The sequence below is a fragment of the Haliotis rufescens genome, unplaced genomic scaffold (assembly GCF_023055435.1).
Source record: "Haliotis rufescens isolate VD_foot unplaced genomic scaffold, xgHalRufe1.0.p SCAF_19, whole genome shotgun sequence".
Classification (NCBI taxonomy): domain Eukaryota; kingdom Metazoa; phylum Mollusca; class Gastropoda; order Lepetellida; family Haliotidae; genus Haliotis; species Haliotis rufescens.
Window position 1 is genome coordinate 13,610,522 of NW_025963879.1, and position 27,982 is coordinate 13,638,503.

Genomic DNA, 27,982 nt, shown 5'->3' on the forward strand with positions numbered 1-27,982 from the left:
TGAAGACCAATTCTCAACTGGATCTTCCTGCTTGAAAAGGTAGGTCTTTAGATGTGCCTTGAATGATGGAAGTGACAGAGAGAGCTTGTAGATTGTTCCAATGTGTTGAAGCACTGTATTCGAAAGATCTATATAAGTTTTCAAGCAGGTTTCTAGAACTTGCAGCAGGTGTTCACATTCAGGACGGAGGGATCTAGATGGTTTATATAAGGCAAAGTTCCATCAGATACAGTGGGGCTGATTCATTGAAGCATTTGTAGACTAGCCACAATACTTTAAAGTAAACAAGGTTTGAGAGGCAACCAATGCAGCGACATCAGAGCTGGGGTTATGGGTGTCCATGTTTAAGTTCTCCTAACAATACATGCATCTGTATTTTGTGTGACTGAAGCCTCTTGAGCTGTTCATCTGCGATGTTACCCACCAGACTATTACAGTAGTCAAGCCTTGACAGAACTTAACATTGCCATCAACAAAGACGGGTTGTTATGCCGCCCTATACCATTACACTTCCACCTCTAAACCGACGACGTTGAGTAATGCAAGCGCCGCTAAAACGTTCTCCTGGACGCCCGTTGACCCGTGCATGGCCGTCAGATGTGTCGAGTTAAACCTGGACTCATCTGTAGTATACTGTCATTGTCTTGTCTTCTGAACCTCAGGCTAGGCGTGCCTGACGGTTACGTGGAAGCAGAATTGGGCGTATTGCTAGCAGTCGGGGGTGAACGTTGTGCGCCTTCTACTGGTTGCGTGCGGTTCTGCCACTAATCGTCTCAACCCATAAATTGTCTGTGATGTTAATATGGCAGTTCGGTATCGATTCCGAAGATGATCCAACCGAATATGGTTGTCTTGTTGACGTGACGTCACACGTGGACGACCGGCCCGTGGCATGAGTGTTATCCTGCTGTAGGTAACGTCGCCAAAGAGGTGATATTGTATTTTGATGCACGATTGCGTAAGCGTTGTTTAGGATTAAACAAAAGTGATTTTATGAGCACATGATAGCTAAACAATCACGTTTGTGAGTATCATGCTCAGAACATACACGCAAACATGCAAATTGTGAATCACGACCTTAAAATCGAGATATCTTCATGAATATGTGTTGAAAGATTCATTATTTATTTTCAGAATAATTTTTTTTATTGAACTTTGTAGAGGCATAGTTAATTTTTCCATTCGTATTTTAAAAAGGTTGGTGACATCGTTATCATATTGTTTTTCATTTAATGAAACATTTACTGAATATTTTGTTGCCTTCGCGGCAAATTGTCGCTTCTGTCAGCTTGGATATATGTAATTGGAAGAGAATTAAAAGGGCATTCATTCATATGGGAGGTAGCTTCACAATGTTAGAGTCCCAGTAAACAGGAACCGAATACCGTGGAGGGTGTCTCCAGTACATAGTGTTAACAGGGGAGGGTGTCATCTGTAAAGGGTGTCACAAACATGGCGTCATGAATGGTACGTGGTGTCATCAGTTCACGAAGTTAACTGTTAACAGGATGCCATCAGTTCACGAAGTTAACAGTTAACAGGGTGCCATCAGTTCAGGGTCCATCAGAGGTACGAGTCAGGATAAGTATAAAAGATATATATATTTACCCTAAAAAATACATATTTCTAAAATGATACTGTGTATCATCAATTGTTTTATGTGAAATGCCACATTCAAATAGATAATCACACTTCCTTAGAGAAAGTCCATTGAAAGAAATGATTTAATTGGATGATGATAGTTATTCTTATTTGGAAGCATGTTTGTGGTCTGACCTTAAAGTAACATCACAGAAAGAAGATTGGTTATGTACTGAAAGAATTTTCTGTTCAGATATGTATATGTATTTCCCCTCGTCTCTCGAATCTTAAAGTATTGTTAATATAAGTTTTAACATGTGTTTCGTTTAACATCCATCTTCCCGTGGCAAAGGGCGCTAACTGACTATAAAAGTTGAACTAGACTGTTATTCATTTTGTGAAGGAGATTGTAGTGTAGAAATGGAACCCATCAACCTGTGCTTACGGTGGGTGACAACCAAGTGGGTTAGGTGGTCTCATTCACTGACTTGGTTGATTCATTGTCATTGCATCCTGACCACTTTGGAAATTGCTCATAATACCAGTCACTAGTTTGTCTGGTCAAGACATGGATGATTTCCTAGAGATGGAAGTATGCTTACTGTGGCACTAAACATCACTTACTTGCTCATGTCAGAGTCAGAGTTTTTTACATGGGATCGGAGTAATGCCCCTTGGCCATGCCAGGATTCACTGGTTGTTGGTTCAGTTCCAAGATTACATCAGCGTCACAGGGACTGTGATTCTCATAAGAACTTTGTATCACAGGGTTCTTGCTTGCCGTAAAAGGCGACTATGCTTGTGGTAAGAGGCGACTAAGGGGATCAGGTGGTCAGGCTCTCTGACTTGGTTGATGCATATCATCGATCCCATTTGCATGGATCGATGCTCATGATATCAATCACTGGACTGTCTGGTCCAGATTCGATTATTTACAGACCGCTGTCATATAGCTGAAATATTTCTAAGTGTGGCATTAAAAAGAAAACAAACAAACAAACAAAACAAACAAACAAACATTTTCAAAGTGGCGGTAAACCTTGAGCTTCAGGAGTGCAGTATACATGTACCACACAAACATGTATTAATTTGTTTGTTGTTTAACGCTGAAGTATTTCAGTTATATGGCAGTGGTCTGTACAATTAAGTCTGGACCAGACTGTCAGTGATTGGTATCATGCACGTCAATTCACATAATTGGGATATAATGACATGCATTCAACCAAGTCACCGAACCTGACCCCCAATCTATTCAGTCACATCTTATGACAACCTGGTACCTGGTACCTATATCATTGTATATCCTTACCCGGGGTTCCCCCTGGTTAAACATGTATTAGAAACAGACTATGGTAATTAAGTATTTGGCTCAATGTAGACTCGAAGCAGTCCCTGTTTGTTTGCTGAGTGAGACATTGCACCATGCACAGAGAAAACTAACAATCAATATTTCATTTTAAATATCATTGTGGCACTGGGTTGCTCTGATTTCCATTGATAACATAATGTGTATTTAGTGTACGTAAAGGATAAAACATGCTCCCGTGCATTTGGTTGAAAATGTAAAGATGAGAGAATGGAACAAACTCATGGGCAGGGAGTTTGTCCCGACCCTAATTCTTTATATTTTTAACCAACCCAAAGAAAATCTGAAACAACATTAATGAGCAACGTTGTTTCCAACCCACTTTCCATGAACCTTAGGAAACGACCGTTCAATATCTATTGCTGGTCACATTAATCTAATGGCTAATGGCTCTGCTACTGAAGCTGTTTGCAGTACTTTTTACACTGAAGACACTGCTAATTACTGTCTACAAATTGAAAAAGTTGAAAGAATGATGTTGGATGATAAATAAAATCTCAGCCTCGTGTCTTTTGATATCAAATATATCAACACTCATTGATAAAAGTGGCAAAAATCCTCGGCAAGCCTCGGAATTTTTCAAAAAATTTCAACTCGTGTTGATATATTTGATATCAAAAGACACTCGGGTGAGATTCTCTATACCTTTCCATGATACACAAACCTTTTTTTATATGTGAAGTGTACATTTTTATAGAATGACATATCTGATTATACCTATCGAAAGTTCAATAGCATATTTGTCCTCTTTTCATTCTTTCCTGGTCAGTAGATTGGTAAACCATCAAAATAAAGTGTAGCTTAAAAGAAAAATGTTGAGTTTTGATAAGAGTTCACACTTTAATCTGTAGAAATCAGAATGCTCAGAAAGTGTTTCTTATGAGATTAGCTCTCCCATGGTACTGGTTCCATATTCCACCTAATGACCACCATACCCGCTTGATAGTGCTTCACATCACACTGCTTCCTCGTCCCTGGCACACAATGCTCACAAAGATATTGTTGGTAAACTTTTTCACCCTTTATGGCTTGTTAGTGGATATGAAACTATAAATTGCTTACATAACACAGCAATAAGTGCAGTTTATCAGAGGACACACTTGTTGATTCAGTCCTTGCCAACCCTTTTTTGATTTTGTCAATGAAATGATTGAAATGAGTCATTTATTTTCTCAACATACAAACAGCTTAATTCTTCATGACCAATTATTTCAATACTAATGATTGATGGTACAGCTATCTTAGAATTCTTTCATAACTTACGCTGGGAGTTACGATAAAACTCTGATAGCACAAAAGTATCATACATATATATCTGTTCATACTTTTGTGGGACACAGATGGCTCATTTATATAAGGTGCCGTAATTTCATTTTAAATACACACATTCTGATAATAGTCTGATTCTGTTTCTAAATCTCGCAGGGGACAAATAATTTTGTCTCTTGTGCAGTAAATGATCAGGGCACCACAACCTGACCAGACGTCAAATAAATGTTAATGTGTCATGGTCCAGACACAGGATATAGTTAAGTATGTAGTCAATCTGATTTTGTTGATCAGGGTTAGAAATAAGTCAACAGTAACATATGCTTGTCGTAAGGGTCGACTAGATCAGGTGGTAAGATTCAGTGACTTTGTTGATTGCATGTCACAGATCCATGTTCATACTATCAGTCACTGGTTTCTCTGATCCAGAATCTTACATGGGGGCAGAGCCGGCCCAGTCGTCTAAGGCGCCACGATTCGCTGTGCGGAGTTGCGTCCCTTGGGCACCCCAGAAACCTATGATTGTGGGTTCGAATCCTGGTTCGCCCCGATTATGTTTCTAGGTTTGTCAGCACCATACCCGTGCTCGTGGGTTTCACCAAAGTGGTAAACCTCTGAGACCTGCATCACTTCAGGCTTTCCTCTCACATTAAGCTGACACACTGTGATATAAATGGAATAATGTTAAAAGCGGCGTTAAACCCCACTCACTCACCCAGAATCTTACAAACCATCGTCATATACAGCTGGAAGAAAGCTGATAAACAAATATTTTGTTGATAGAAAGAATTGTTCTTTCAGTTTGAAAATAAATGAAATTTGTAGAGAATGAATTCTTTCCAAGCATCTCATTATCATTTTCTTCTATGTGCAAGTTCTTCACAAAACAATGACAAGGATGTCAATGTGACCCCGCATTCTGGGCCAGTCTCCAAGAGACCTACTGTCCCTTTAAATGTAAACCTTTTAAGCAGCTAGTAGTCATAGACTACTCACTTGTATGACTGTTTATAATAAAGTATTATAAATGGAAAAATGGCTCTTGATGTTTTTTTGTGTTTCATCAATGATCATTTTCAATGTATTATTGTTAAAATGGGCAACTTGAGAAAAATGAGTCTAGTTTCACAAAATCTTCAAGTCAAATATTACACTGTACTTTGATTCATTTACACTAAAAAGTATTTGGGTTTTTTTACACATACATTTTAAATCATCCTCCACAACCAGTGTTACATGGATCTACATGTCCCATTCCACTGTGAAATAATTGTGCCACTGTTCTATTCACTACCATCATTACGTAATGTGAACATCAGCAATGAATATCTGTACAATGCTCTATCCTAGAACGCGGAGTCAGGATCTTGGACCCCGATGACAGCGGTATATTGAGGGATCACTATCATTTTTCGGGGCAGTACTGTACTGTCACAACTCACTGCCTAGAACTGATACCACTATTCTCTGCTATTTGGGGCAGTGTTTGGAGTGATGGTCTCTATTTTGCCAGAGTCAGCAATATTATTGCAGGGTCATGATAACCTCATGTTATCAAGAGTGGACATTACAAACAAGTGCAGGAATGCACAGTAAAGTAGATATAGTTGATGGAAAAAACGTTTTAAAAAGTGACATAATTTATGTTACTTCCTGTGTTGTAGGAACAATATTATGCATAATATAACTTGTCTAGATGATAGCCATCAAACTACACACAGTGCGTTTGATCTCAGAGACTGGAAGAGGTCATCACCTTTTCAAACATAAATTGGTTAAATAATTTTAGCAGTCTGAGATATATTTCTTCTTCCGAGGTTTTACAAATGCATGAAAACGGTTTTTTTAAACATTATTTCCATTACATGTATTACATTTTTATTTTTTATTTTTTTGGTTACTTTTTTTTTTTACATGTTTCCATGTTAAATAATAAAATGGAGACTCGATCCTGCAGTCTTGATGTGGGAATCTTAAAGTTTCCTTGATTTCAGGTGTTGGTGTCAAATTAAATAGACGACCACAAAGGATTTTCAGTTTTGTTTCCACCCTGCAGTGGTCAGTGGTCACCGGTGTGAACACCCAGCAGGGATGGTGAGGATGTCCAGGTGTGATGACAATCATCCACATCACAGCTGAGGGTGGGTCTGTCCTAGTGGTCACTCATCACTACTGTAACAATACAAGGCAGCCATTGTGAGCACCTGATCCTCAGTATTGTGGACTCTCATGATAAGGAGGAGCTATACTGATCACAAACATATTCCCCAAATTATGCTGGCTGTTTGTTTTCGGATATTTCATACATACAGTCAGGAAGTAGCTGCTGATCAGTATGCATTTGTACCTCCAATCCTATTTATCAGCACCTCCTATTATTTTAACCTGGTAAAATGTTCCACACAGTTTAACTACAACCATAGATAGATAGATAGACAGACAGACAGACAGACAGACAGATAGGCAGGCAGGCAGACAGACAGACAGACTGTGGACCCTATTGTTGTTATTATTATTTTTATAATATTCATTGCATAGTTTAAGGAGAGAGCAAAAAATTAAAACATTCTCAAGGTCAGATGTGTTCATAAACATAAATGCGAATTGTCTTTCGATTCTTTCACTCCTAAACCCATTATTAAAATATTTTGTGATTGTGAAATGTGCTTAGGGATGACGTGGTCTACATGGGGAGGAGTCGCTTACAATACATTCCTTTTGTACAAGCGTTGTCCTGAGCTTCGGAGCTTAAACCGGAAGCGAGCTATAAATAACATTAGCGGGAAAACCCAGAACATTTTCCAACTTTCGTTACTGATTTTGTCTTTACGAAAACCCAACATTTAGAAACTAACTTTTCCGACCTCGATACACGTGGCATCTGACATATTTTGATTTTGCAAACATGGTAAGTGATTAATTATGTACATTTTGCCTCAAAAATGTCTTTGCACTTGGGACTGTCGGCGTATCTTGAAATGATGTTTAATGTATATCCTCTTACGTCCCTTATGCCCCCTTTCAAGTTTGAATGAACTAGAAGCGTTTAAATCTACTCTTCTGGTGGCATCACAGAGGAAAATATCCAACTTGATGATAAATTCAGACGTATAGATTAAAACATTTACCACAACAAACTGAATCATTTTCGAAAAACGACAGAACATGGAGTACTAGTCAAAACGGATATGACACAAAATGTCCAAACTCATATAGTTAAATCTCGTTTGTAGAAAGGGATCATGGTTTAGGGTAGCGTTAATATTGTAAACCAACATGTTTTGTCACATTGCTAATCCCAGTACTGACAATAGGTTGTTGTTTTTTAATACCCACAGTAGGGCTGGGACGAGTCGAAATTTACTACTTGGGTACCCGACCCCCTATTAACCGACCCTACCCGGGTACCCTCTGCAAATCTGAAGAGTAGGGAACAAAATGTCTGATTGGTAATTGTTTTACTTACTGCTGCCCTGGCTAAAACTATTTAGATACATGTATCAAATAATCAGATCATGAATTCACCGAAGTTGACTGAAGCTTTATCTAAAATTTTCTCAAACATTTACAAGTCAAAAGGAATGTGTGCATCATCAGAAAGATATGTGAACATTAGCGACACTGAGCTATAGTAAGTTTTTGTCATTAAACAATATATCACGTGACTAACCAATGGTCTGGGTAGTCCTATGGATACCCAGGTCCTACTCAGGACCCACTCGACCCGAGTACCCGAGTCACCCGTCCCAGGTTTCATGGAATCCCCTAATTGAAACCTCTGTCTACATGAAAAACACAGTATGTGTAGCGTATATTTGATATTTTTGACATTGTCAGAATTTACTTAATAAGTACACAACACAGTGGTAGACAGTAATATGTACTGGTGGTGTATTCCCCATAGGTCCCCACAGCGAAGGTTGTCATTAATTTGGTTAGACAACAGATGGGGATTCTCAGTTTTAAGTAATTACTTTATTGGAATCTCTCAGCTTATCAAACCACCTAACAACCAGCATAACAGTACAGTCCACAAATAAGCATTTGTTAATTATTTTGGATATAAAAGATAAAACTACATCACATCACACATATTGTCTCTGTATATCGTTCTGCATTCCGTCTGGCGCATGAACAGAGTGGATTGTTCCTAATTCATGTGTTAATACTGTAATGAATGAGGACATTATAATAAGTATTTATGAAACCCCTTGTCTTTTATTAATTATATCATCATAATAATTGTCTAATACACATTATGGAAGCTCATATTATTTTTTTATCATGAAAGACGTGTGTTGTGACTTGAAGTTCTGTAGATATTGTCCCCTGTACAGAATGTTTGAAAAATATCCAAAGGAAATTCATCCAAATCATCCAAAATTGGCTCCCACAGGAGATATCTCTTGGATTGGGTCAAGCGATATCTAAATTGTAGATATCGCTGCAGTGAAATGGCATCACAATGCTTTGCAGTCCCTTGTGACGGCATTGTTACCATGACATCACAATCAAATGACATCACAAATGGCTCTGCAACTGCTGTTAGCAGTACTTTTTACACTTAAAGCCCCCATTACACTTTCAAATAAACTTTGATCAAAAACTTAGTCAAAGTCCATTTTGACCAAGGTTTTGATAGTGTAACATGCCGTCAAATATGCCTATGCCTACCCCGACGCCGCCTTCTCAACATGGCAATACACAAAATACATATCACAACAGCAAAACATTCTTCATCAGTAACATCCACCTTGGCAAGATAATTCCTGCCAAAACTTTGACGGCCTATCAAAAACTTTGATGAGTGTAAACAGCCCAACCCGGACCAAGAAAACTTGGTCAAAGTTTTCTTTGACCAAGTTTTTTTTATCAAAGTTTTTGATAGTGTAACGGGGGCTTAAGACACTGCTTATTACTGTCTACAAACTGAAAAAGTTGGAAGAATGATTTTGGATGATAAATAAAATCTCATCCGAGTGTCTTTTGATATCAAGTATGTCAGCACTCATTGATTCTCTATTTAACACCCGATGTTATGCATCATCACTGAAGATCTATATATTGACTACTAGCTGTACTTCAGATAAACCCATGAAGATCCGGGGTGGAATAGGTCTTCAGCAACTCGTTCTTGCCGTAAAAGGTGATTATGCTTGTCGTAAGAGGCGACTAACTGGATCGGTAGTCAGGCTCGCTGACTTGGTTAAAGCATGTCATCAATCCCAATTGCGTGGATCGATGCTCATGATGTCAATCACCGGTTTGTCTGGTCAAGACTTGATTATTTACAGACTGCCGTCATGTAGCTGGAATATTGCTGAGTGCGGCGTAAAACAACAAACCAAACCAAAAAACTTCAGACAGTCTATAACCCAGGCCGGCTTATCTGCTCGCAAAGACACTGAATAAATCTTTATCATTTCCTCAGATTCAGATTTTACTACTGTTCAAATCTACTTCTGCTGAGAGAGCATGAGATGAAGTAGGATGAAATTGTATGATATGTGGCAAGATAATGAGAGTCCTGTTCAAGTCAGAAATTTATTATTTTTAGCTCAGTTAAACTTTAAATTTAATACCCCAAGGGATTAAAAACTTTTTGAGGATATATAGGGCAGGGATGTTGCTCAGATTTATTTATCCCCTGCAATGAAAAAAACATATAGTAGTTCATCACCAAACTTGGTACATAGATAGGTCTGGTGGTGAATTTGGTGCCTTTTGAAAGTTCGGGAATTTTCGAGTCTCCATCACATCAACTTGAATCAAATTTTGTTTTTTTGAATTAGTTAAAATTTGATGTCTATGATTAGAACTTTCCAACACAAAGAGTTATTACTTGGAGATTTCAAATTGAGAAAGCATCTACATTAAGAAGAGTGACTACACAACAAGGTCTACATCCAACTGATGTTGTATTATACTTGTACCCCAAGAAGTACACACATTGTCTTGTTGTGATCACTCTGGAGCCTGTTTCCTGTGTAGAGTCAGACAATGTCATCTGGAGGCTTACACCAAACACACACCAGTTTCTGTGTTGTTGATATAGGCTCATCTGGCTCTAGCCCCACCCTAACTGTAGAGTAAAGTTGGACATCTCTGTATAAAGCTACACCTAACACACACCAGTTTCTGTGTTGTTGATATAGGCTCATCTGGCTCTAGCCCCACCCTAACTGTAGAGTAAAGTTGGACATCTCTGTATAAAGCCCACCGAAAATTTGCAAAAACACCTCATGATCAGTGAGCCATGAGCATTGATTTAGTATAATGCCTAGTTAACTGAGTGCGCTAGTGAGTTGGATTTTATGCCGCTTTTAGCAGTATTCCAGCAATATCATGTTGAGGGACACTAGGAATGTGCCAATGTGGGAATCGAACCTGGGCCTTTGGCGTGATGAGCCAACGCTTGAACCAATTCATCATGATCAATATTTATCAGTGTATAGACCGTGTCAATATAAAATTGTGTTGAAAAACAAAGTGGATTTGTTATTTACTTTTAGTGGTACTTACAGTAGCTTTTATAATATTTCACTAGCCCTTTCAATATCAAAACATATTGGCCTTATATAAAATATGTATGTATGGCTTCAACATGTACCTCAAAATGTTGTTTTTGTGATGGAAAGAATTGATTTATTCCTGTTTATATGCTTGATGAAAATAGTCTTCGAACATAGCCAAGAAAAAAAAAATGGTTTTGTTATTACATAGTTTCTGTATGTTCTTCATGATCTTACTCCGAAAATCATGTATTGTGTCATGAATGTAGTCATACTGAAAGTAGTTCTGGCAGAACTAGCTGGTTGAGTAAAGTTGGACATCTCTGTATAAAGCCCACCCCAAATTTGCAAAAACACCTCATGATCAGTGAGCCAAAAGCAGTGATTTAGTATAATGCATAGTTAACTGACTGTGTGAGTGAGTTGGATTTTATGCCGCTTTTAGCAGTATTCCAGCAATATCATGTTGAGGGACACTAAAAATGTGCCAATGTGGGAATCGAACCTGGGCCTTTGGCGTGATGAGCCAACGCTTTAACCAATTCATCATGATCAATATTTATCAGTGTATAGACCGTGTCAATATAAAATTGTGTTGAAAAACAAAGTGGATTTGTTATTTACTTTTAGTGGTACTTACAGTAGCTTTTATAATATTTCTATAGCCCTTTGAATATCAAAACATATTGGCCTTTTTAAAGTAAAATATGTATGTATGGCTTCAACATGTACCTCAAAATGTTGTTTTTGTGATGGAAAGAATTGATTTATTCCTGTTTATATGCTTGATGAAAATAGTCTTCGAACATAGACAAGAAAAAACAAATGTTCTAGTTATTACATAGTTTCTGTATGTTCTTCATGATCTTACTCAGAAAATCATGTATTGTGTCATGAATGTAGTCATACTGAAAGTAGTTCCGGCAGAAGGTGTTATTTTGCTCAAGTGAAATACTGATTTTAATATTTCAGATTAATATGGTATTTCATCAGTAGATAATAACCTTTTTACAAGAAGTAAAATGTGAATGTTCCTTTTTGTGTTGTGTTTTAGAAGTAATAGTAATTATGACAATGGTACGTGATGAATGGTAAGCCGAACACTGCCATGTTGTATCGTTATGTAATTGGTAATGATGTCCCATGTTTAATGTTGCAGAGTCATCGAGGCGGTGCCCGAGGGGGTCCTCCTGGACCGAACCCAATTGGTACGTGGAGTTCTTATAGGCCTTTGGTAGTTCACCAGGATTGTATATCCAAGTACAATACATGGGCGGATACAGCTTTTTTGAAAAGGGCGGGTGCACAATTAAGATCTATTTATTGTCTTTGGTGGTAATTTATACAGAAATAAAGAGTTTTTTCGAAATAAAAAGGGGGGGGGGGGTGCGCACCCCCGCACCCCACCTCTGTATCCGCCCATGCAATATTTCAGTGCACAGAAAATAAATTAGTAGCGGCTAGTAAGGACTCTAAACCATTCTGGAGAATACCTCAACAGAGTAATATGTCTAGTGGCATTTCACAGTCAGTATCTAGTCAGCAGTGGGTGGATCACTTCATGTCACTCCTGTCTGTTGAACAAGTCAGAGTATTTGCTTCTGATTTTGATGATGATTTGCTTTCTTCTACACAAAGACCCACTGGAGAACTTGATCAACCAATCACTGATCAAGACGTTTTATCTACCGGTAATATACTGAATGCTGCAAATAACAAATCACCAGGACCAGATGGCGTGGCTGTTGAATTTTTTAAACTTCTAGGTACCTGACTGTACCATATCTTGCTCGCCTTTTTAATCACATTCTTGATCGTGGTAGATTCCCCAGTTGCTGGGTTAAGGGTATTATATGCCCTCTCTTCAAGTCTGACTGTGAAAATGACCCCAGAAACTATAGAGGTATTTCTCTCAATCAATGGAAAGTATTTACGTCTATTTTGAACAACCATCTGCTGAATTGGCATGAGAATCATCATATTATTAATGAACAACAACCAGGTTTTAAGGCTCATTGCTCCACTGTTGAAAATATTGTTTCATTACAGGATATAGTTCAAATATACATTGGTAAGAAGAGAGGCAGATTTTACTGCCTCTTCATTGACTTTTCCAAGGCATTTGCCAGTTCACATGCACAACATTTACTCACGTAAGTAATTTTGCACATGTGTAACTATACATACGTGTGTATAAGTAAATTTACTCTGCACTCACATGGAAATTAACTAATACCCTGTCCACATGCGCCTCGGTACATATGTGTGTATATATGCTGTGTGTGTAGAAATACATACATGGGTATACTTGTCATGTGACAGCGTTTACTCGTGTGTATAATAACACCAAGAGCAAATTTGCATCATGTCTGGAGCAGGTGCAAATGTAAATGTAAATTTGCACTGTGTGTATATGTTGCAATGTGAACGTTTATGTCAACAATAAGAGGATGATCTAATTAATATCTGTTTTTTTGCTAACACCAAACAAATTGTCAACAGTTGCCAACTCTTTTGAGCGGACGGTGTTTTCTTTTGGTTTCATTGAGTCAAAACTTTGTGTACAAATTAAATCAAACAAATGTTGCTTCACGCGAACATTTTTAATGAAGTAACTCTCTTCTCATTCAACTTTGATTGGAAAACAACCTGTTTTGTTTTGAAAGTCATGAACAGACTGACGAAGATGTGTTTCTTACACAGTTTACATACTATATTTATGTATGTGTGTATAGAGGCACATGTGAAACAGGTATAAGTGGTTTACCTGTAACATTGGCACCTGTTAAGGATGTGTTTAAGTCCACACATATTTATTATATTTATATACAAGTTAATTACCCTTATGGCCAGAGAGGGTGGCCAAGATATTACTGTTATCTCGTCTATGTGTAGGATAAAACATGTCAGGGGGTTTAAAATCTCATAAACCGATAACGTATAAACCGAAAAAAGAAACTTTAAACAACATTAAGCAACATTAGTATGTTTGAAACATACCTTCCATGAACCTTAGGAAACGGGCGTAAAATAGCAGTTGCTGGCGGACAGTGCTTGAAAAAGAAATTCTTTAAAACATTGTGATTTATTGGCGCCTCTGTAGCTTGGCGGTAGACTCAGTGGGCTCCAGATTCAAAGGTTGCGTGTTCGATTCGCGGGAATATAAATACATCATTTGTCATTTGATTTTACATGTCATTATATTACATGTTCAAATGCAAAATAAATTTCCAGTGAGAAACATTCATATATTTCAATATAAACGGAAGTTATATGTATAAAAATTCTTGGGATATTATTTAAAATCCTGGCGATATAACATTATAATGCAAATATCCCTGTTTATAAGATTTAACCTGCCTGGAGTACAATAGGATGATATCACTGGAGGTTTATAATTAGGATTTGTGTTCTCTCATGTTTGCTGATGATATCTCAGAAATATCTGACACCTGTACACAAGTGCAGAGCAAGATAACTTACTAGAAAGTTTTTGTAAACATACTGGCGTGAAAGTAGAAAAGTGGTCCCTTAAGGTCGTATGAAAAGTGGTTTTATGATGGTACATCTATAGAAACAGTATCTTTCTATAAATACCTGGGACCTTTTTTCACAATAGGCAACATATTTTGTTTATAATTATGAAAGGAGACTTTGTACCATCAGTTGTCCAGATCCATTTGAGATATTTCAGTGTATGATAAAACCTGTCCAATGGTTCTGAAATATGGGGCACGACTTATTGTAATACTATTTTAATCTGATCATATTAAGTTATTGTAAATCTAGTTTAAAGTTTGGTGGATTAATATGTAATAATATGGTTTAAGGGAATGTGGAAGAATGCCTTTGCAATTTGTATATTGACAAAGTCAATTAAGTATTGGTGCAGACTATCACATTCAGCAAACAATGGGTATCAAAACAATGTTATATTATGTTAAAACTTTGGATGGTGTAGGCCGTAATACCAGGGCAACACCAATAAGAGATACTCTGTTTAGATTTGGATTTGGATGTGTCTGGATTAGTCAGGAAATAGGAAAACAAGCGGCCTTTATTGCACTTTTTGAGCAAAGAGTTGTTTATTTGCCTCTTTCAATAAAGGTAGACACTTGTTCACTATCAATTTATGAACTTTGCAAAACGTACGTAATAGCTATTGGCGATTTCATCTGGGGATTATATATTATAGCTGTGAATTACATATATTTTTAGATACCTACATGTAAAGATTGTGGAGTTTATGAAGAACAATAAACTTTGAACATTCAATTGAAAACTTATTATCGGAAGTACTAACATGCATGACATTTTTTTAATAATGACAACATTGGTGTATAATAATAACGTTATTGATAATTTATAACAATAATGGCTCTAGTCGTGGCAACTTCCAAACTTTCGGGAAATTGTAATCTATCGGACCGTCATTCAGGCGATGTTTCTGACAGATCACGATCTGAAAAATACTATCATGAAAGTGTATCCCGTGGATAAGCCGACCCCTTTCTACAGAATCTTTTTTCTGGTCCTCAAAATTCGGCTTATACGCGGTCATATTATACTGTACATGATAATCTCTTTCAGTAATGGCAAGGCTGCTTACATGCAAATCAGAAGTGGTTTTTTTTCAACTTTTAATATTGAAAAGTATTCAAGCATAGGTGTCCTTCCTCAACATTTGAGAGTATCCTATTCCAGATAAGATGTTGCAATTTCAAGCTTGCTGATGAGACTGATATTAAAACATAATTTATTATGAAAGATGTTGTATGTCATGCAAGCTTAAAGGCTATTTTGCTGTTGAAGATGAATTGCACATCATCTATGTATGAGACTCCTACTCTAAATTGAGAAACAAACCCATGAAGCTCTGGGTTAGAATTGGTCTTCAGCAACCCATGCTTAAGAGGCGACTAACGGGATGGGGTGGACAGGCTCGCTGACTTAGTTGATGCATGTCATCGTATCCCAATGGCATGGATCGATGCTCACTCTGTCAATCACTCGATTGTCTAGCCCAGACTCAATTATTTACAGACCGCCATCATATAGCTGGAATATCACTGAGTGTGTTAAGCAACAAAGAAATAAAGAATTGAGAAACAAGTTCATTGTAATATATTTTAGTAAATATCCTTCAATTAACCATTTTATTTCTATCATGCAGACAGAGTAAGACCATTGATGTTATCACAAATGTCAGTCTATCATGTATCATGTAAATATAAAAAGAAACACCAAATTGTAATCTTTTCAAATTGTAATTGTATGTAATTTTGAGCCAGAGGCCTCACGGAAATAAAACTGTCTGTCTGTCTGTCTGTCTGTCTGTCTGTCTGTCTGTCTGTCTGTCTGTCCAAGTGAAATTGGTGTGCTTTTTATGTGTTTATTAACTTTTCAGAAACCTTGATGTTTCTCATGTTTATCTCGTTTATGCCATTTGGATAAACAATGTTTTCTTTTTATGAAAACATGGCAAAATGTAATTGGGGACAATCTTCTGCTTAGAAAGCATGACATCTAGCAAGATGAAATGTGGGTATGATGTGTAGCATGATAATGAGAGTCCTAGACAAGTTTTAAAGGGAAATGTCACACCTCATCCCTTCAGCAGTCGTTGTGTACATCAAACATTATCTTGCAGTGTTAAATTTCAGAGTTCAACTTTGTGTCCACAGATCAGGACTGCTCTGGGATACAGATAGGCGATGGTAACACGGTGAACATGATGAACGTACCGGGCGGAATGCAGACAAGAAGTCAAGCTCGGGCAGCAGCAGGGGCACCCAAAGTGAATGTGAAGACACCAAAACGACCTCTGTCCAGTTAGTATACAGCAGGGGGATTACTGGGGCATGTAACTGAGACACTGGGCCCCGTCTCATAAAGCGATCTTAGTGCTAGGTTGATCGTAAGCCTATGATAAAGTATGGGAGTTACGACCAACTTAGCACTAAGATCTCTTTGTGGAACAGGGCCCAGGGCATATTCTGGTTGGGATATAGGGAAGCTGGAATTGTGTTAATAGACACTGTTTCAAAATATACATTTGTCCCATTCAACACGCAGGAATGACAATTAACCAGTCCTATGGCTGAAGCTATTGCCTAATGTGTCAGTAAGTCTGTTGTGTCCTAAATATGTGACAAATGGCCAGTGTAAGATTTTCGGGTGAGCTTTTTAATAGATTATGTATTTAACATGTTTAATGTCCCAAATGAACAGTTTATACAAGGAACAAACCTAGTCATTGGAACATCTTCAAAAGTTTTGATGTTGAATAATGATTACGGTAGAATATGGTCCTAAGAGGCATACATATATAGAACTGTAAATGCTTATAATGCTTTTTAAACAAATTATCAGCTAAAGAAAACTGATTTGATACATGAGGCAAACATAATCAGTGTCAATCTATCAATCCTACTCATTAGCGGTGAATCAAACAATGTCGGTCACCATCAGCAGTGAATCAAACAGTCAGTCGCCATCGGCAGTGAATCAAACAGTCAGTCACTATCGGCAGTGAATCAAACAGTCAGTCACTATCGGCAATGAATCAAACAGTCAGTCACTATCTGCAGTGAATCAAACAGTCAGTCACCATCAGCGGTGAATCAAACACTCAGTCAACATCACGCAGTGAATCAAACACTCAGTCAACATCACGCAGTGAATCAAACACTCAGTCAACATCACGCAGTGAATCAAACACTCAGTCACCATCAGCAGTGAATCAAACTGTCAGTCACCATCAGCAGTGAATCAAACACTCAGTCAACATCACGCAGTAAATCAAACAGTCAGTCACCATCAGCAGTGAATCAAACAGTTAGTCACCATTGGCAGTGAATCAAACACTCAAGTCAACATCACGCAGTGAATCAAACACTCAGTCAACATCACGCAGTGAATCAAACACTCAGTCACCATCAGCAGTGAATCAAACAGTCAGTCAACATCACGCAGTGAATCAAACAGTCAGTCACCATTGGCAGTGAATCAAACACTCAGTCAACATCACGCAGTGAATCAAACACTCAGTCACCATCAGCAGTGAATCAAACACTCAGTCAACATCACGCAGTGAATCAAACACTCAGTCAACATCACGCAGTGAATCAAACAGTCAGTCACCATCGGCAGTGAATCAAACACTCAGTCAACATCATGCAGTGAATCAAACACTCAGTCACCATCACGCAGTGAATCAAACACTCAGTCACCATCAGCAGTGAATCAAACACTCAGTCAACATCACGCAGTGAATCAAACACTCAGTCAACATCACGCAGTGAATCAAACAGTCAGTAACCATCAGCAGTGAATCAAACAGTCAGTCAACATCACGCAGTGAATCAAACACTCAGTCAACATCACGCAGTGAATCAAACAGTCAGTCACCATCAGCAGTGAATCAAACAGTCAGTCACCATCGGCAGTAAATCAAACATTCAGTCAACATCATGCAGTGAATCAAACAGTCAGTCATCATCGGCAGTGAATCAAACAGTCAGTCAACATCACGCAGTGAATCAAACACTCAGTCAACATCACGCAGTGAATCAAACAGTCAGTCACCATCAGCAGTGAAACAAACAGTCAGTCAACATCACGCAGTGAATCAAACAGTCAGTCACCATCGGCAGTGAATCAAACACTCAGTCAACATCATGCAGTGAATCAAACAGTCAGTCACCATCAGCAGTGAATCAAACAGTCAGTCACCATCGGCAGTGAATCAAACACTCAGTCAACATCACGCAGTGAATCAAACACTCAGTCAACATCACAAAGTGAATCAAACAGTCAGTAACCATCAGCAGTGAATCAAACACTCAACATCACGCAGTGAATCAAACAGTCAGTCACCATCAGCAGTGAATCAAACAGTCAGTCACCATCACGCAGTGAATCAAACAGTCAGTCACCATCAGCAGTGAATCAAACAGTCAGTCACCATCAGCAGTGAATCAAACACTCAGTCAACATCATGCAGTGAATCAAACACTCAGTCAACATCACGCAGTGAATCAAACACTCAGTCAACATCACGCAGTGAATCAAACAGTCAGTCGTCACCATCAGCAGTGAATCAAACAGTCAGTCACCATCACACAGTGAATCAAACACTCATTCAACATCACACAGTGAATCAAACAGTCAGTCACCATCAGCAGTGAATCAAACAGTCAGTCACCATCACACAGTGAATCAAACACTCAGTCAACATCACGCAGTGAATCAAACACTCAGTCAACATCACGCAGTAAATCAAACAGTCAGTCGTCATCAGCAGTGAATCAAACACTCAGTCACTATTGGCAGTGAATCAAACACTCGTTCAACATCACGCAGTGAATCAAACACTCAGTCACCATCAGCAGTGAATCAAACACTCAGTCAACATCACGCAGTGAATCAAATAGTCAGTCATCAGCAGCAGTGAATCAAACAGTCAGTCAACATCACGCAGTGAATCAAACAGTCAGTCATCAGCAGCAGTGAATCAAACAGTCAGTCAGCATCAGCAGTGGATCAAACAGTCAGTCAACATCACGCAGTGAATCAAACAGTCAGTCACCATCGGCAGTGAATCAAACACTCAGTCAACATCATGCAGTGAATCAAACAGTCAGTCACCATCAGCAGTGAATCAAACAGTCAGTCACCATCGGCAGTGAATCAAACATTCAGTCAACATCACGCAGTGAATCAAACACTCAGTCAACATCACGAAGTGAATCAAACAGTCAGTCAGCATCAGCAGTGGATCAAACAGTCGGTCACCAACGGCAGTGAATCAAACAATCAGTCACCATCGGCAGTGAATCAAACAGTCGGTCAGCATCAGCAGTGGATCAAACAGTCGGTCACCAACGGCACTGAATCAAACAATCAGTCACCATCAGCAGTGAATCAAACAGTCAGTCAACATCACGCAGTGAATCAAACACTCAGTCAACATCACGAAGTGAATCAAACAGTCAGTCACCATCAGCAGTGGATCAAACAGTCGGTCACCATCGGCAGTGAATCAAACAATCAGTCACCATCAGCAGTGAATCAAACAGTCAGTCACCATCGGCAGTGAATCAAACAGTCGGTTACCATCGGCAGTGAATCAAACAGTCAGTCACCATCAGCGGTGAATCAAACAGTCAGCCACCATTGTTACGTGTTGATTCCCAAATTGAAACAATATGTCAATCCAGAAATCTGTACGTAAAAGAACCTAGTTTGAAACCAACAAACAACCAACAAGTGGTATGCGATCACAATCAACAAATGTATTACAAAATTCACTAAGTTTACAAATCAATACAAATTACTGTACAGCAATTACAATGGCAGTAAACAGTAGAGTGGTAGTACAATATTCAATGCAATAAATAATATGATGGCAGTGGTCACTATCAAATGCAAAATTACAGTGATGATAACAAAACTCAGTGCTTCCAAGATGGCCTTGACAGGGAATCAGGGATGATGAGCAAGCCTCACTTGAAAGCTGGTTCCAAAGCAATGAAAATGTGTGTGAGTCGAAATGTGTGAGAGATAATGTGTGAGACATATGCAAACACACAATATATACAGTCAATATTCTTTATTCATTTCATACTGTAGGCCATCGACCCATTTTACATTTAGATAGTCAGGTCCTCAATGGACATTAAATATATACAGTCCAACTTGCTTCCAGAACACCGCAGAATATTCCATACCAGTCCACGGTATTCTGGAAGTTTACACACCAAACTAGTGTCTAAGTATAGAAACTTCCAGATGACTGCTTAGATTAAATGACACTACATTCCAGCCAACTAATCACTGCCCAAATACAACGCAATGAGCATATACCGAATCTCCACAGAAACAATGTAACAGTGTCACAATCATTGTTAAACAATACAATACATTATCATAATTCACCATCAGAAGTGAATCAAATATAATTACACACAGTCAAGCTTTCGGCCTCCCGGCCTTCATCAGGCACGCTCTGTTGGTTTTGTACTACGTCATTCGAGTTCCTTTTTCAACCATTGCTGTAACTGACTTGAGCTATGACTTCATTACTAACAGTGACTTCAAAGCTATTGTACATTGTGACATCGTGATAAGTTTGACGTCATGGCAACTCCTGTCTCTGAACAAGCAGTTCTTCACATGCTGAGGGAAGGGATGTCTTCCTATTAAGGCCTTTTGGGTGTTCTATCCCGAGGCGTTCTCTCCACCTGTTTTCTATTATTTATCCATAAGTTCTACCTGTCTCACAGATCCTTTCAATTATCAGGACAAAAACGTCCCTAGGTGTTTGTTATAACCACTTTTTTCTTTTATTTTAATCAGCGTCAGGAGTTTGTTATACCGGTAACTATGTTTCACTGTTATCTTACTCAGGGTCTGAAAGTCCCTTGGCGTTTGTTGAAACCATGTTTTCCTGTAATCCTTCAAGAGTCGGAAAGTCCCTCAGAGTTTGTTGTAACCATGTTTCACTGTTATTTTACTCAGGATCTGAAAGTCCCTTGGAGTTTGTTATAACCATGTTTTCCTGTAATCCTTCAAGATTTGGAAAGTCCCTTGGAGTTTGTTATAACCAAGTTTTCCTGTAATCCTTCAAGAGTCGGACAGTCCCTCAGAGTTTGTTGTAACCATGTTTTTCTGTAATCCTTCAAGAGTAGGAAAGTCCCTTGGAGTTTGTTGTAACCATGTTTTTCTGTAATCCTTCAAGAGTAGGAAAGTCCCTTGGAGTTTGTTATAACCATGTTTTCCTGTAATCCTTCAAGAGTAGGAAAGTCCCTCAGAGTTTGTTGTAACCACGTTTTCCTGTAATCCTTCAAGAGTAGGAAAGTCCCTCAGAGTTTGTTGTAACCATGTTTTTCTGTAATCCTTCAAGAGTAGGAAAGTCCCTTGGAGTTTGTTGTAACCACGTTTTCCTGTAATCCTTCAAGAGTAGGAAAGTCCTTTGGAGTTTGTTATAACCATGTTTTCCTGTAATCCTTCAAGAGTCGGAAAGTCCCTCAGAGTTTGTTGTAACCATGTTTTCCTGTAATCCTTCAAGAGTAGGAAAGTCCCTTGGAGATTGTTATAACCATGTTTTCCTGTAATCCTTCAAGAGTAGGAAAGTCCCTCAGAGTTTGTTGTAACCATGTTTTCCTGTAATCCTTCAAGAGTCGGAAAGTCCCTTGGAGTTTGTTGTAACCATATTTTCCTATAATCCTTCAAGAGTCGGAAAGTCCCTTGGAGTTTGTTGTAACCATGTTTTTCTGTAATCCTTCAAGAGTAGGAAAGTCCCTTGGAGTTTGTTGTAACCATGTTTTTCTGTAATCCTTCAAGAGTAGGAAAGTCCCTTGGAGTTTGTTATAACCATGTTTTCCTGTAATCCTTCAAGAGTAGGAAAGTCCCTCAGAGTTTGTTGTAACCACGTTTTCCTGTAATCCTTCAAGAGTAGGAAAGTCCCTCAGAGTTTGTTGTAACCATGTTTTTCTGTAATCCTTCAAGAGTCGGAAAGTCCCTTGGAGTTTGTTGTAACCACGTTTTCCTGTAATCCTTCAAGAGTAGGAAAGTCCTTTGGAGTTTGTTATAACCATGTTTTCCTGTAATCCTTCAAGAGTCGGAAAGTCCCTCAGAGTTTGTTGTAACCATGTTTTCCTGTAATCCTTCAAGAGTAGGAAAGTCCCTTGGAGATTGTTATAACCATGTTTTCCTGTAATCCTTCAAGAGTAGGAAAGTCCCTCAGAGTTTGTTGTAACCATGTTTTCCTGTAATCCTTCAAGAGTCGGAAAGTCCCTTGGAGTTTGTTGTAACCATATTTTCCTATAATCCTTCAAGAGTCGGAAAGTCCCTCAGAGTTTGTTGTAACCATGTTTTCCTGTAATCCTTCAAGAGTAGGAAAGTCCCTTGGAGTTTGTTGTAACCATGTTTTTCTGTAATCCTTCAAGAGTAGGAAAGTCCCTTGGAGTTTGTTATAACCATGTTTTCCTGTAATCCTTCAAGAGTCGGAAAGTCCCTCAGAGTTTGTTGTAACCATGTATTCCTGTAATCCTTCAAGAGTCGGAAAGTCCCTTGATGTTTGTTATAACCGTGTTTTCCTGTAATCCTTCAAGAGTCGGAAAGTCCCTCAGAGTTTGTTGCAACCATGTATTCCTGTAATCCTTCAAGAGTCGAAAAGTCCCTTGACGTTTGTTATAACCGTGTTATCCTGTAATCCTTGCAGAGTCTGAAAATGAGCCCACAAGGGACCAGATGGACAGAGTGTGCAAAAAACTGACTAAGTACAATGACACGGCATGGAAGGACCTAGGGACCAAGCTAGGCCTGACCACTGGGGAACTGGAGACGATCCACCATGACCACCGCATAGAAGGGGACTACGAGCTGAGCTACCAGACTCTATTGGTGTGGAAAAGACGCCAGCCCACCCCTCCACAAGTCAAGGTTTTAGCTAAAGCACTCTGTGATATTGGTAGAGGAGACCTCTCTGACACTCTGACATAATCAGGATTTGTATCTGGAAAAGCAAATGTTTATTCATTTTTTTAATGTTTATCCTACGTCGAAAGTCCATTGATAGGTGTGTAATTTTCCAAGTGGGATGGAAATGGGCCTTTGCCATCTTCACAATGAATTTTGTCGCTTGCAAAAGGATGAATCTTTTATACAACACTGTACTTTATTTAAATTTCATAACGTACATTTGCAAAAACACAAATGACCAGCAACTGAGTTTTGTTTAAATTTCATAACCCCAAGGGTTGCGTTGTACAACGTGATCTTAACGCTAAGGTTATCGTAACTCTCATACCTCCCATACGTAGCGCTAAGGTGATCGTAACTCCCTACCTTCCATTACATAGTGCTAAGGTGATCATAACTCCCGTTCAAAGCACTAAGATGATTATAACTTTACCAAGTTTTCCTATAATAATTAGATCCACATCAAGTGCTTTTATGAGTTATCATGGTGTAATATTATACATCATGATAACTCATAAGAGCACTTCTAATTATTATTGGAAAACTTAGTATAAATGTCATATCATGATAACTCCCTTACCTCCCACACATAGCGCTAAGGTGATCATAACTCCCTACCTCCCATACGTAGTGCTAAGGTGATTGTGAGTCGGATACTTTCCATAGGTAGTGCTAAGGTGATTGTAACTCCCATCCGTAGTGCTAAGGTGATCGTAACTCCCATACGCAGTGCTAAGGTGATCATAAGTCATCCATCACTTGGAGCAGATGATGTAGACTGACATTCGTTGTTCCATCTTCCATCCATCCAACTTCAAATGCGATAAGTTTTCTCTGAAACCACTATGGATTCAATGATGACAATTTCATACATCATACCCTCTAGATGACATATTGAATTCATCATTAAGTGATGAATATGTTGTCATGTTTGAAAACTGCCATCAAGAATTAGTGTTTAGCACCCTTTAGTTTGCTTTTGCTCAAATGAGGTAACGGTGCGTTTCAAGAACATAACATATAAACCGTTTCATATATCTTCATGAGACTCTGTTTACACATCAGCCATTTGCTGAACTAGTGACTTTGATGTTCCGGAATTTTTTTTTTAAATTTCAAAGTTCAAATTGGGGTCCCTTTTTGTGGTGTAAAACATTTCATTATTTCTCCATGAAACTTTGCAATGTATTATACTAGGTAGGACTGGTGCCTATTTTCACAGAAATTGAAACTATTAAATACAATTGTGAACATGCACAGATGGTGGCGGATATGAATGACTTTGTCTCCGGGGTGTCACAAACATGTCAACATTTAGGCTTGTGTAGCAGCCATAAACTTTCTGAGTCTGTGATGGGATCGGACCATCTGATCCGAGGTCGGACGCCTTGTCCGCATGACCAAAGGGTTTAACCCCATCATCAGGCTGACAAGATAAGGATTTCATCTGTGAGATGACTCTACGCCCTGCTACATACTCCCCCGTCAACAGAAGGTACTGAGGCTTATTTTGCTCAAATGTAATATTAACTTGCTCAGACCCACGTTGGGCGCCAATGTAGCGGCCACAAAATTTTCGAGTCCCAAGGATTTGAAACACCGACCTTCTGATCCGAGGTTGGACGCTTTGTCCACATGAAATAGAGGTTAACCCCTTCAGCATGCTGACAAGGTGCGGATGTCATCTGTGGGATGACTCCATGCCCTGCTACACTTCTATAGCATCCTCCAACTCCCCAAACCCTCTAACTTTTGGCCATCAGCAGCTTGTTGCAGACTTGGCTCAGGTCTGTGATCTCATGAAGATTAACTGGTAAGTATCCAGTGGCAACATTACACTGTTTGCTTTTCGTGTTCTGAGTACGAGTTATTGGTTTCCCATTGTTTGAATCCCCAGGGACCATATCCGTATAGGGTCTCCGGAATCCCTAGTGCTTACAGATGGTCAACTGTGGTCAGTTTCGCAGAATCATTGTAAAGATCTAATAGATCTATCATCCATAAAAACCCATTCCAAGTGTTCTGTCTATTTTCCAAAAATAACAGAAACATGAAGATCATCATAATTTTTGTAAAATTCATTGATATCAGCCTGTGATAGTGTTTGAGTCCCTATTTGTTTGCTTGGGTGATTAAATGACAGCTGGCAAATTAGTTCTGTATGTATTTGTAACTCACATGGATTTGTAGAGGTTGAACATAACCTTGCTTGAAAAGGTTTGTCAGTGTTCCCGTTTAGGTTAAGACCAGTAATTCATGTGACTGTCAGTCCCTGTGGACCTTATAGAGTACCTTATAAATCGTTGTTGCTGAACAAAATATCGGTGATATTCATAAAGTACATTTTTCTAACAAATTCAGCTTGTCTGTTACCATCAGGGTTTCCCCTTGTCTATTTCTAGGTTAAATATCCATTTGTAGCGACTTCGTCTTAAAATATGATAAAAAAAGAAGAGTAATTTGTGACTGAAGTTTGTGTGAATGACGTATAGATCTAACTTTGTTACTTCAAAATGACATATTTGCACTGAACATGATGTTGAAAGAATTAAAACCAAATAATTTCCATGCGTTTTTATATTTGTTGAAAGTTGGGACTGGCAAAAATTAGGGGGGACTGGTAATTTTTAGAGTTTCCTGTCCACAAGGACTGGCAGTTTCAAAAGCCAGCGGGAACACTGTTTGTGTGTGTTGAGATTAATGTCCTGGTGCATGGGGTCAGTTGTCCACTGGTTGTAGACTGGAATGGATTGAACAACCTGGACTCTCCAACAAAGCTTTGTTTCAGGAGTGATGTCCCAATCTCTATCATTTCCACCGCTAACCTATCACATCATGTCTAGCCCATGAGAGAACTTTGATTGGATGGCTAGTTCTAGCATCATGTCATAATGAAGCGACTTAAAGGTAGCAAATAAGCTCAGGGTATTTATCATCACAGAATTGAGATATAATACAGCTGGAGTCGTGAGACCTTCCTTTTTGTATACATGTAGTCAAACTGCATGACATTGTATATTGTCAAATTGTTCATGTGCCATTAGTGGTATGCACATTTTGTAACTCTGCCTCCATCCGTGAAGATTAGCTCCCTTTCCTTGTCTCATCCATGGCAGTTCAATAAACACCGGTTCCAATGCTGGATGGTTGAGTGACCTCCGTGGTCAGTACTGGCGATGTACGTACTTAGCATCATTTTTCAAGGGTCACCTAGGTATGTAGTGTCAAACATGAACATATGCCAACAAGTGTCAATAATTCTGAGCATGTTGAAAATGTGATTAACAGTTGAAGAACACATTGTTTATGCCTGTGTCACAGTGATAGGATGCTTTCATGAAACCGGAATAATGGACGACTATTAAAAACAATAAAAAATGCAAGACTGAAGGTGATAAAAAAAGTTACGCAAAACACAATCCTGTATTCTAATGTCTATTTGAAAGAGTTGAGTCCCAAGATATACCCTGATTTTGTTTCTAGGTTTGTCAGCACCATACCCGTGCTCGTTGGTTTCACAGGAGTGGTAAACGTCTGAGACCTGCATCACTTCAGGCTTTCCTCCCACAGTAAGCTGACACGCTGTGATATAACTGGAATACTGTTAAAAGCGATGTTAAACCCAACTCACTCACTAACTCTGGTTGTCTCACTTCTCTTCGGCTTGTCAAGGTAATTGAAAGGACACAGGTGGCCCAGTGGCCTCTGGATAGGAACTTGCCTGCTGTGCAAAGTAACATCCCTAAGCAGTGTCAGGATCTGGTCTGATCTCAGCTGACATCCCATGATATTACTGATATTTTTCAAAGAGACATTAACCCAAATGATCTAGTTTCTGATGTCAGTAAGCATAGGAAGCATTGATACATGTGTTGAAGACTTCTTGACCAGTGGAATCAGTATTTGTTTTGTTATATTGTGTAATTATTAGCTTTAAAAGTACATGCATAAAAATGCTTTAACAAAGTACTGATTGTTAATTTCTAGCTGGTATATTGTTGCATCCAATTGGGAGTGTAATTCTGACTTTGTTTCTGATGTCAATACTCAGTGGGCATGGGGGCCCAGTCATCCAAGGCACCACATTTTGCGGTGCAGAGTTGCAGCCCTTGGTCAGGCCAGAAATATGATTGTGGGTTCGAATCCCAGTTTGCCCCACCGATTATGTTTCCGAGTTTGTCAGCACTATGCCCATGCTCGTATTTAAAGACTGAAATCTGCATCACTTCAGGCTTTCCTCCCTCATTAAGTTGAGATGCTGTGATATAACTGGAAAACTGTTCAAAGCAGTTTTAATCCCAACTTACTCATTCACTCCAATGAAGAATTGATATATGTGCCAGTGAAGCAAGTATGTTCAGTTTTTGTTTTGTTATTCTTTGCTTTAAAAGGGCTTGTTTAAAATGCTTCAACAAAGTATTGTTTGTTTGTTCATTTTTCCTCCTGAAAGGATCTACTGGACACATTGTTAGGCCACAAATACAGATTACCTGGAATGTTGCATTGACAGTTTTGTCTGTGTGTCCATAATTCATATTTCAGCATCTCTGAAACTAATAAGTGGGACTGGCCGCTAAGATCCGGGGTAGAATAGGTCTTCAGCAAACTCATACTTGCCGTAAAAGGCGTCTATGATTGTCGTAAGAGGCGACAAACGGGATCGGGTGATCAGGCTCGCTGACTTGGTTGAAACATGTCATTGATCCCAATTGCGTAGATCGAGGATCATGATATTAATCACTGGATTGTCTGGTCCAGACTCGATTAT

At 38.8% G+C, this 27,982-nt stretch overlaps 2 protein-coding genes across 3 annotated transcripts in view; both read left to right on the plus strand.

Moving 5' to 3' along the window:
* Window positions 1-2,477, plus strand: part of LOC124148298 (protein immune deficiency-like) — a 39,921-nt gene extending 37,444 nt beyond the window's left edge. The window contains exon 6 of the transcript XR_007221945.1: window positions 1,570-2,477. The gene's annotated coding sequence lies outside the window, so the exon portion shown is untranslated. The remainder of the gene's footprint in view (window positions 1-1,569) is intronic.
* Window positions 2,478-6,757: 4,280 nt separating this feature from the next.
* On the plus strand, window positions 6,758-27,631 carry LOC125381656. 2 transcript variants are annotated; one of them, XM_048398904.1, is made up of 4 exons: window positions 6,758-7,124; window positions 11,888-11,936; window positions 16,392-16,559; window positions 22,955-27,631. In XM_048398904.1, the coding sequence occupies exons 1-4, from the start codon at window positions 7,122-7,124 to the stop codon at window positions 23,233-23,235; spliced, it is 501 nt and encodes a 166-aa protein (XP_048254861.1). In that variant the 5' UTR covers window positions 6,758-7,121; the 3' UTR covers window positions 23,236-27,631. The 2 variants fall into 2 exon arrangements, with proteins under 2 accessions (XP_048254861.1, XP_048254863.1); XM_048398906.1 differs by having other exon boundaries at window positions 6,768-7,124; window positions 16,413-16,559.
* Window positions 27,632-27,982: the final 351 nt, after the last annotated feature.

Coding starts and splice junctions, on each gene's coding strand:
- LOC125381656 (XM_048398904.1), top strand. Junction 11,937..16,391: donor TCCTGGACCGAACCCAATTG/GTACGTGGAGTT, acceptor GTTAAATTTCAG/AGTTCAACTTTGTGTCCACA. Junction 16,560..22,954: donor ACCAAAACGACCTCTGTCCA/GTTAGTATACAG, acceptor TAATCCTTGCAG/AGTCTGAAAATGAGCCCACA.